This window comes from Colossoma macropomum, unplaced genomic scaffold (genome assembly GCF_904425465.1).
Source record: "Colossoma macropomum unplaced genomic scaffold, Colossoma_macropomum, whole genome shotgun sequence".
Taxonomy (NCBI): domain Eukaryota; kingdom Metazoa; phylum Chordata; class Actinopteri; order Characiformes; family Serrasalmidae; genus Colossoma; species Colossoma macropomum.
In genome coordinates this window covers 14,530,059-14,541,527 of record NW_023494794.1, presented here as the reverse complement: position 1 = coordinate 14,541,527, position 11,469 = coordinate 14,530,059, and the positions used below count along the sequence as shown (strand labels likewise).

Genomic DNA, 11,469 nt, shown 5'->3' with positions numbered 1-11,469 from the left:
AAAACTCCCCATCCTTTCAGTTTTATTAAATTAACTTTTATTCAAAATGAATATCTTTTTTTACTTCTCTGAGATGCATGAAAAAAAATGTAATGCAAAAATATATATAAATTTTAGATTTTGGATTTTAGAGACAGACTTATTCTCCCTTTCAAATATGTGCTGTTATTTTTTTCTCCCTATTTTTAGTATTGCCTTTATTATTCTAACAACCCTTCAATTTGTTTTCCCATACTTTGTTACCTGCTTTTTTATTACTACTTTCACTGTTAATGTTGCTCTACTACGCTGACGTCATCTCTAGTATTATAAAGCCTCTGGTGACGTAAGGCGGCGCGTCGCTGCAAATGGATGATATTGGGGAGTGGCCAGGCTCACCTTAACCTGGCTTTGGTCTCCCCGTCTCTCTCTGCAAGTTCTCTGGTCTCACTAGTGGTGCGGTTTGTTTTGCTGCAATGGCAGCTGCAGCGAGTTCGGTCTTAGTCGACGAAAAATACAGCAGGGGAGCTGTGTGGAAATACTTTGGCTTCGTACCAAATCAGGATGGAGAGGCGAAAGACGCGAGCAAGCCAGTATGCAAACGGTGCTTCAGGACAGTTCCAGTTACGGGTGCTAACACAACAAATCTGACCAAACACCTGAAGGAGCGGCACTTTGGCCTGTACAGAGAGGTTAGTGATCGTCCAGTTTTCAGTACCACTGAAACACTGTCTCATTAAACTTACTGTTGTCCTGATAAATGTTAATGAACCCATTTTTGATTTAAGCCGAGAACAGGATAATAAATAACTGCTAACGACAGCTCAGCTAACTTGAAGTTACCTTAAAGCAGCGGTTCCTGAGGTAACTTAGGGTCGCGTACCCACAGGAGTCGAATGAAATTAGGGGGAATGTCTAAAGTGAATCTTCGTTTAATTCCTCTCAGCCAGCTGGCGACACAAACAGCTTCCTCTTCCTGCACAGGGTGAACTCGTGAACTAAAAGTTGGATGTTTTACTCTTTTATTGCAAGAGTTTGAATTAGAGAAGAAAGTGTTTCACTCCGGACTCTTCTGAGCGTCGCGCGTTTAGGAGAAATAATGTCGGCGATTTTACTGTTGCAGACAAATCTCCAATGTCGGAATAAAATCATGAGTTTGTTAGAGTCGCGTCGATCTCGATCGTTTAGTGTAAGGTGGTCCTGATGGTGGTCTTAAACCAGTCCTTTTCTCGTCGTGACGCTGCGACAGAATCAACCGTGTTTAATATTATCGGAAGTTTTAAGTCTTGGCTTAGAGAGAGAGAGAGAGAGAGAGAATGTACGTGTGAGAGCCTGAAATCTCTGTAAAAACAGCAAATCTGCTCCACTTTAATACAATAATCATATTAACTTAAAATGTAAACTGACTGCCTTAATATTTCAGGACTTTAAGAATGGCATTATTGAAGAATCATTTATGTTTTTTCCTTATTTATTTATTTATTTTTGCTTTCTGTTACACTGTTTTTTGTGGTTTAGTTCATGACACCAAATCAACAACGTTGAATCGCTGCCTGTTGTGTTGATGCGTAAATCATTATATCAAATTTAAAAGTATAACCTGTAAAAAGTATCATTTTACAGGTTAATGAAAAGATTCTGGGCGATGATCTGCCAGAGTATACAGCTCTACAGTGAACTGCTCTGAGCCCCAGATCTTTACATGCCCAGCCAGCGTATCTTCCCATCTGTACCACCATAGAGTGGAAGGAAAGTGTTTATCTGCTTGTAAAGTTCCACCAGGTGCATGATGGGAAATAATCTCAAAAATCTAGTTGCAGTCTCACAAATCGTGACCCTGCAAGATTCAGTACTCTGTGACTAAAAACTGTGACACTGTGTTTTAGTCTTTCAAAAGTCTTTTCAAAGTCTTTTCCAAGTCTTTTCCAAGTCTTCTAGTATAAGTACTTAATTTTATCATGCACTGTTATGTGCGTGAGCGAAGTACCCTTTAGTAAGTGTCATTAAGGCTTGTATGATTGTTAGTTATCTAGCTGCTTGAGTTTCACTTTTACAGATGTGGTTGTAGTGAGTTAATAGACTGTAGCGGCTGATCAGCGCTTAGATGCAGAGTGGATGTACAACCCCAAATCCAAAAAAGTTGGGACGCTGTGCAAAATGTAAATAAAAACAAAATGCAATGATGTGCAAATCATTTAAACCCCATATTTATTTGAAAATAGTACAAAGACAACATATCAAATGTTGAAACTGAAAAAAATGTATTGTGTTTTAAATATATGCCCATTTTGAATTCAATGTTAACTACACATTCCAAACAATTTGAGACGGAGGAAACAAAAGACTGGTAAAGTTGTGTACTGCTAAAAAAAACACTTGGTGGTTAATTTAAACATTCGAAACACTGCCACCTTCTCTGTGTCTGAGCTCATTTGAGATGGACTGAGATTAATTAGATTAAGTGACCCTTATTAGTCCCACAATGGGGAAATTTCACCTCCGCATTTAACGCATCCATGAAGTGAAACACCGCACACACACTAGGGGGCAGTGAGCACACTTGCCCGGAGCGGTGGGCAGCCCTATCCGCAGCAGCTGGGGAGCAGTTGGGGATTAGGTGTCTTGCTCAAGGGTACTTCGGTCACGTACTGTCGGCTCTGGTTATCAAACCGGCGACCTTCCGGTCACAGGGCTGGTTCCCTAACCTCCAGGTGAAGGTGAAGTGGAAAATGTTCTGTGGTCCAACAAATCAAAACCATGGACACTGTGCCCTCCAGGCTAATGACCATCAGGCTTGTTATCAGCACACAGTTCAAAAGCCAGCATCCGTGATGAAATGGGAGTGCACATGATATGGGTGACTGGCACAACTGTGAAAGCACCATTAATTCTGAATGAGAGATACAGGTTTTGGCAACATATGTTGCCATTCAGACCATGTCTTTTTCAGGGAAGGCCTTGCTTATTTCAGCAAGGCAGTGTAAGACCACATTCTACAAAGTTAGGGGGCCTAAACTGGCCTGCCTGCAGTCCAGACCTGTCACCCACTGAAAACATATGGCACTTTATGAAACGAGAAATATGACAAAGGAGACCCTGAACTGCTGAGCAGCTGAAATCCTATATCAAGTAAGAACAGGAAACATTTCACTTTCAAAACTACAGCAATTGGTTTCCTCAGTTCCAGTGGTAAACAGGCCCAAATTTTTTGGAATGCATTGCTGCCATCAAATTCAAAATCGGCATACATTTGTCAAAAACAATAAAACTTCTCAGTTTTACCATTTGATGTGTTGTACTATTTTCAGTGAAATATAGGGTTTAAATAGGGCTGGGTGATAAAACGATAACGATAATTATCACGATATAACTTTTTTCCTCGATAGAGCGATGCGACATATTCGATGAATGTTCGATATAATACACCATTCTCACACTTCCACGTTCAGTGAAAGCCCTGGTGGCGTTTTCTACTGCAAGGAAAGCGACACTACTCTGCTGTCGCCAGGAGATGGCGCACTTCCGAGTTTTTCGACATGATTAGAGAGGGAGGGGGCCATGAGTAAAAAAAAAAAAGGGTCGCCAAATAAACTTTAGCAATGTCTGAAACGCGGAGTTATACATTCCCTGTTTGAGTGGGGCGACCTGCGATCTGCTCTCCTGTGACCGAGTGTGAGTGATGAGATAAGTGGTGTAACTGTACTGTCCTACAGCGAACTCACCTCTTTACTAACATGCTAACCAGCTTTAGCAGCGTTAAATCCTCACAACTAAAGCGCTGTTACAGTGCTCAAAAAGTCGTATTTTAGTATTAGTGCATACCCGAGGCATTGCAAAGCGGGAGAGCGCTATCTTTCCAGGCTAGCTGTTTTTAGCAGCTGGCTAACTTGAGGGAGCGCTCCGTCACTCACACAGCATGGCGAATTGATGATACTGTAGATCAGACAAGTCACAAAAGCACTGCTTTCAGCTTAAAAATACCTAAAAGGAGGACTCCGTTTGTCTGTTGACATTGTTGAGAAACTAAACAGTTTAGCACTGTTGTTGGCCACTTGTTTAGCATGTGTAACGGGATAGTCTAGCACTCGTCACCAGACAGCTAAAATAATGTTTTCTTTCTTAAATTATGACTATTACAAAAACCACAGCGGTGCTTTTCCAGCTGGTAAAAACGGCTCACCAGAAACTCTCTCCCACTCTCCCATGACAGATTTGTGAAATGTTCCACTGTTTGGCTAATGTTTGTCGTGTTCTGACCATAAAGGACAGTTTAAACAGCGATTAACCACCCAGGAGCAAAAGTCAGCCTTCAAACTTGAAAGAAACAATGATTTGACATGTATCGATATCGAACAATATGAAATTTGTTTATCGTGATAACATTTTTGGCCATATCGCCCAGCTAGGTTTAAATTATTTGCACATCATTGCGTTTTGTTTTCATTTACTTTTTTGGAGATGGGGTTGTAATTTGACGTATATATGCAAACACTTTGGGGGGGGATTTAAGATTTCACTAAATCAGTTTTTGTATATGGATTTATCCACTCACTTCTGCCCTAGCCTACACAGCTGCCAATGACATCACTTCTTGAAAACTAGTTTTTTTCCTTGCCTAAAGGTTAAGGGGCATATGCATTATGGCAATATATATACGAGTGTGTGACAGAGAAGGTATGCAGCAGGAAGTGTAATGTCTGAGGGGGTACAGGACTGTAAAAAGTTTGGCAACCACTGTCGTGAAGCATCCAATAATAAGTGCATGATAAAAATTTGGTTATTGAGAGGTCTTTGGCACAAGCTGTATTTCTGTTTGTCTCTCATGCTGCTGCACTTGTGTGAACATAGCATTTTGAAGGTAGTATAGTGCACTACCCTCACTAGGATTTTTTTTTTCCACTAAAATAAAATTATTTATTTTTCTGTTTACACATCGTAGTCAGACCTTTTTTATTTGTTTGACTTTTGAATGTCTGTCAGCGTCTGTGAACAAGAACTGTGTTTTCCAAGAGAAATCTTCTGTTTATTTGGATATTTTTATCTAAAAAAAAAAAAATCTTTAATTGTATCTGCCTTTAGTATGGAAAATGGCGTTGAATTTCAAAAAACAGTAAAATTACCTTCAGTTTTTTGTTTAATATTTTACTGAAGTTGTGCATTTTTCCCTTATTGATGAATTAATGTTTTATCCAGTTAAATATAGGCTTTGTATTTTTGTATGTGTGTCCTGACAGATATTTTACTTAAAAATGTAGCCTGTAATGTGTTGTACACTGCGGGTCATGAGGGTGAGGTTTGCACAGCGTTGTACAGCATGAAGCTCAATGGTGGTCAAGACGGTCCAGAAGGCTGGCAAGCAGTGGGCACCCGATCAAGGCAGAAGAGGCAACAGCATCAGATGCACAGGATGGGCAGCTGTTCAACTCAGCAAAGAAAGGAAAACACACAGAGTCAGTTCTGTAAAGAGTGACTGATCACAGATTACAGTATAAACAGAGCAGCAGAGACTCCAGCAGGTCTAGATCTGACAGGGAAAACTAATTACCAAAGGCTTGACTAAACAAGTAAGTTTTTAGCCTAGACTTAAAGACTGAGGCTGTGTCTGAGTCCCGAACATTAACAGGAAGATTATTCCAAAGCTGGGGGGCTTTGTATGAGAAAGCTCTCCCCCCTGACGTAACTTTATTCATTCTAGGTACTAATAGTAAACCAGTACCTTGTGATCTAAGTAGGCGTGATGGTTCATAATAAGAGAGCAGTTCACTCAGGTACTGAGGGGCGAGTCCGTTTAGAGCTTTATAGGTCTGTAAGAGAATTTTATAATCAATGAGAAATTTAACTGGTAACCAGTGTAGGGTTGATAGAACTGGGCTGATATGGTCAAACTTTCTGGTTCTTGTGAGATTCTGGCTGCAGCGTTCTGGACCAGCTGAAGCTTGTTAAGGCTCTTGCTGGGACATCCAGACAGCAGGGCATTACAGTAATCTAGCCTTGAAGTAATAAATGCATGAACTAACTTTTCTGCATCCTGTAGAGATAATGCATTTCTCAATTTAGCAATATTGCGGAGATGCAGGAAGGCTGTTCTAGTTATATTAGTTATATGTGTGTCGAAGGACAGATCAGGGTCTATAATGACACCAAGATTTTTTGCAGATGAGCTTGATGCAACTGAGAAATTGTTAAGTTTAGGTGTAAAATTAGACAGTTTGTTTCTAGCAGCTTTTGGACCAAGAAGTAGAACCTCTGTTTTATTATGAGTTAAGTAGGAGAAAGTTCCTTGACGTCCAGTCCTCAATCTTGCTAAGTTTAATGTTATCATCCAGTTTGCTTTTTATATACGTGTGTGTGTGTGTGTGTGTGTGTGTGTGTGTATATATATATATATATATATATATATATATATATATATACACATACACATACATGTCATTGGTATAACAGTGGAAATTTATGCAGTGTTTACTGATAATGGTGCCCAGTGGTAGCATATATATTGTGAATAATATAGGTCCTAAAACAGAGCCTTGTGGAACACCATACTTTTGTGAGGACAAATGATTCACCGTTAACATTAACAAACTGATAGCGATCAGTAGGGGTGGGAATCTCTAGGCACCTCACAATTCGATTCGATTACGATTCAGATGCTGCGATGCGATTATAAAACGATTATTGATGCATCTCGATGCATCTTTTTTTCTATACAGGATTTCTGTTTTCTCACTGTGTCAGGACTTGGTACTTTTAAAGCAAAGTACTTATAATGATTCATAATGAATTTACTTCCAATATCTTTTATTAATAAATCAAATGGAAGTGATGTGGCAAGAGAACTAGAAGGCTCTCATTAACTGCTCGTTTGGAGCACAGGAGACATCTGCAATAAAATGCGCTGTTAGAGTGAAATAAGATCCAGTGGTATTAGATGACCACGCAGCAGGTTACAGCCGTCCTGCCTGTTTTCTTTAGTGATTTTATAACTTTGGTTTTGGTCTCGTTGTAAAAAGTGGGGCAGGGGAATCGCTGTGTCAGTGAAATATGTTCGAGACAGGGCGAGTGCAGCATAGCGCGAAAGCCCTGTTTCGCAACGACTAAGAATTACCATGCAGACTGCAGGTCAGATAGCAACGATGCGTTATTCGCATTTATAAGCAGCGCAGTTGGTTTCCTGGTAAGTTAAATCTGCAACAAGAGACTCTCAAACACTAAACAGTAGCAAAGCTGAAGTCGCTTCTCTTTAGAATTTTCCCGTTCCACCTTAAATGGTGCCGCATGTACATTCGGTGCCTCAGTCAGGATTTAAGGTGGATTGCGAAAATTCGAAAAAGAAGCGACTTCAGTCTCGTAAAAATGTGGAATACTGAGAGACGTTTTACGAGAAACTGATCTACCTCTGAAGAAAAGTTTTCTGGTGGAAAGGGGAGGAAAGCGGCTATAGCTAAAGCTTAAAGCAGAGCAAAGTAGCTAAGTGCGCTCTCATTTATATTTTTTAACCTAACTCATACTAGGACATTCGCACATACTGAGACAGACTGGACATAAATGTTGTGGCTCCCAAGGTGGTTTGATTTTTGTTGAAAGGACAAAATGGCTCTTCTTATCATTTGTGTTGTGACTCCTGACCTAACCTGGCTTTAATGCAGAGGGAGCCGGTCGGATTTCTCGCTCATCCAGTAGTGTTTTTGTTGTGTGCCACCACAGACTGTCCGGGCGCTGCACTTACCCACTTCCAAGTTCCACCATTTACATTTCGTCAACATTACGTTATAAATTAAATGTTTAGAAAATCGATTTTTGACGTTTGTGAATCGATTCAGAATCGTTCACATCTGCATCGCAATGCATCTAAGAATCGATTTTTTCCCGCACCCCTAGCGATCAGTGAGGTAAGACCTGAACCAGAAAAGAGCTGTTCCTGTTATCCCTACAAGGTTTTCTAGTCTATCTAGTAAGATAGAGTGGTCTATCATGTCAAATGCCGCACTAAGATCGAGGAGGAGGTTAGCTTTCTTATTCAGCGGTCTAATTACTGCTAGTTTAAGAGTTTTTGGGATGTATCCAAGGCTAAGAGAGGAGTTTATTATTGACAGAATAGGCTTGGTTATTTCTGGCAAAATTTCCTTGAGTAAACCTGTAGGAATCAGATCTAACATAGAATTAGAAGATTTTGCAGAGGAAACAATTGTAACTAGTTCATTTTCTTGTAGTAAGGTAAATGATTCCAGCCTCTCTGCAGTGATTAGAATATTCTCAGGATTTAGATTGGCATTATAAGGCAGAGGTTTGTAGAGTTTAATTGTGTATTCTGAATTTTTTCAATTTTATCACTAAAGAAGTTCATAAAATCTTTGCTGCTTTAGGCTAATGGCATCTGGGGTTCAGTAACTGTTTTGTTCTCTGTTAGTTTAGAGATTGTGCTGAAAAGTAATTTAGGATTATTTTTTATTGTTTTCTATGAGAGAGGAGAGAGGCTGAGTGTGCTGTAGCAAGTGCTCTTCTATAGTCTATAAGGCTCTCCTTCCAGGCGGACTGGAATAATAAATCAAGCTCAAATGATAAATCAGATCATTTAATAAAATGTGTATTTCATATCAAGCAAGTTATATGGTAAGCTTCGGTCAGGTTTTCATTTTAACCATAGTACTGAGACAGCATTAGTTGTTGTGAATGAACTGATGCACTGATGCACAAAATTAGTGCAGCTTTTTATACCATTGATGACAAGATTCTAGTCCACCGTCTTGAATGCTGAGTCAGCGTCTCAGACGCAGTATTGTATATTTAATGCATTAACAGTTCTTGGTTTCGATGGGAAATCATTCATCGAAAAAATGTAGCATTTTTTTGTCGGGTCCCACAAGGTTCAGTTTGGGTGCCTTTGCTTTTCTCTTTGTTCATGTTAGCTTTAGGTGATTTCATAAGACATATCAAATGTGGAAACTGAGAAATTTTGATACCAGCAACACATTCCTAAAAAGTTGAAATGGGGACATGTTGATCACTGTATTGCATCACCTTTTCATTTAACAACATTCTAGATCCTATTTATGATTTTCTTCTTTGCATGGTAGAGTCTTAACTTGCATTTGTGGATGCAGCAACGAACTGTTTTCAGACAGTGGTTTTTAGAAGTGTTCCTGAGCCCATGCAGTGATTTCCACTACAGAATCATGTCTGTTTTTAATGCAGCGCTACCCGAGGGTCCGAAGATCATGGCCAGCAAATACTGGTTTTCTCAAGCTCATTCAGAAAAATGGTTTATGAGAAGCTAGGCTCTTTAGCTTCACAGTCTCCCATTGACAGTTGTGCCACTTGTAAACTCAATAAGATTATCATTGTTAAAGTTACACATAAATAAAAAAATAGCATGTAACACAAAAAAAACCTTTTCAGTGCAAATAACTGATAAAATTTGAAACAATTGGAGTATTAAAATATATCATTTGATATCATCAGTTATCTGAATTTGTAACAATCTTAAATTGGTTTGTCACAATTATCATATCGGTCAGGCCTTAGTAGTAAAACAGACATCTGGCCCACACTGAACTTATTTAGTGAGCAAATTTTTAAAGCAGATACTTTTAAACAACAAATGGTCTTTTTTTTTGTAGACGGCTACTGCTCATAGAGGCATTCCAGCAGAAACAATTCTCCTGTAGAACATAATCATATTTTTCTTTTTATTTACCAGAACCCTCTATTATACATCAGTCTATTGTCCATCTCTATTTCCAGCTATACAAGATTGAAAGCGTTCCAAAAGTGTTGCTGGACACTGTTGAAAACCTGGGGCAAGAGGACTTGGAAATATTCCAGCAGCATCTGATTAATGGTGTGGAAGAATTCCCCCGCATCCTAAAGGCTCTTCTGGAGGGGGCAGACAGACTTGACACACTGGATAAGATGATTCAGAGATATGGACGCAGTGGAGCTCTACAGATCACACTGGCTATCCTGAAGAAGATGAAGGAGATCGAACTGTTTGAGGAGGTAAGGACGAAACTCATCGACGCTGATGAGACAGTAATGTTATAGAGAAGAGCTGAAAAATATAGTTATGGGCTTTAATGTGCAACTTGATACACTATTAGAGATTGCCTTTGTGGACACATCATTCGATTTTGATGATTATTGACTAATGCTAAGCGTTCTGAATGCTTTTGAAAGCTTATTGGCCAATGGTGGCAACACCCCCTATTGAATAATCGGTGTCAAACCTAGTGAGCTTGCTCAAAATCATGTGATTTATAAGGTTTTTAAGTTTAATGAGAATTTGCCAAAGCAATCCTGATCTGTAGCCATTTTTGTAAGATGAGCTAAACCCAGAAGGGCTTAATTGGCACGTGGCGGCCATATTGTTTGCAAATATCCAATTTTTACAAATAATTCTTGATCTGTAGACTGCTGTTAACGTTGGTGAATATGGTGAAAATGAAAAGAACCATTATTATGTAATGTGAACACTCACACATACATTTACAAACCTAATTCCAAATAAGATGGAACAGTATATGAAATGCTAATAAAATCAACAAGCAACGATTAGTAAATTGTGTTTGACTTACCATTTTAAATTTATATTTTACCTTATGAACTTCATTGTTTTTTGTAAATATATGCTCCTTCCAAATTTGACGTCTGCAGCATGTTCCAAAAAATTTGGGACAGGAGCATGTTTACCACTGCATAACATCACCTGTCCTTTTATCAGCGCTTAACTTTGGGGGAATTGAGGAAAAACACACAGCTAATTTGATAATCTTTAACTGAGAATGATTTTTCTATAAAATCTTTCAGCTCGATGATATCTGGTCGCTGTGTCAGTAAAATATCTTCAAGACTGGACGCTGTATCTCAGCTCCAAAGTGCAACGTAGCACGAAATCCCTGGTTCTCCACTACTGAATACGGATGCAAATCCTTTGTAATAAAAATTGTGATAGAGTTTCTAATTTGCTTCGTCCTTTCTGAGTTGTGTGGAGGCTTTGACATAGGCTTGCTCGATGGTCCTCTGGTTGGCAGCAAGTACAATCAGGCAGAAAATGGGTGAAAGCATATAATACGGTTTCTAATGTCTATCTCGTTTCCAGAAGCCAAAGTGCTACCATACACTAGCTGAGGGGTCGGCAACGTACGGCTCTTTTACAGCCTTGCTGTGGTTCCACATCAGAATTAGATGACTAGGTAAAAATAAAATAATCCTCCTTTGCAGTAAAATAAAGCTCTGCTGATCGTTCAGTGCAGTTTAACAATAAATGATCTTAAACGTTGGAATTATTGTAGCCTGTAACTGCTAATTCACCTAGCTAGTAGCTAATGAAAAGGCAAAGAGAAAGATTTAAGACGAACATTGATAATTTAGAGACGAATGGACTTATTTGCATTTATAATCACTCCAGCTGGTTTCCTGGCAACAAGAAACTGTTAAACACTAAAAATTCACGAAGCTTCTCATTCACCAGTTTATTGTTCGAAGTTTCCTGTT

At 39.1% G+C, this 11,469-nt stretch overlaps 1 protein-coding gene across 2 annotated transcripts in view; it reads left to right on the top strand.

Annotated features, from left to right (window-relative positions):
• The first annotated feature begins 367 nt into the window (after window positions 1–367).
• Window positions 368–11,469, top strand: part of LOC118814635 (caspase recruitment domain-containing protein 8-like) — a 34,893-nt gene continuing 23,791 nt past the window's right edge. For both annotated transcript variants that reach the window (XM_036580334.1, XM_036580333.1), the window contains exons 1-2: window positions 368–671; window positions 9,721–9,975. In XM_036580334.1, the coding sequence (XP_036436227.1) occupies window positions 456–671; window positions 9,721–9,975 (471 nt within the window). In that variant the 5' untranslated portion in view covers window positions 368–455. The remainder of the gene's footprint in view (window positions 672–9,720; window positions 9,976–11,469) is intronic.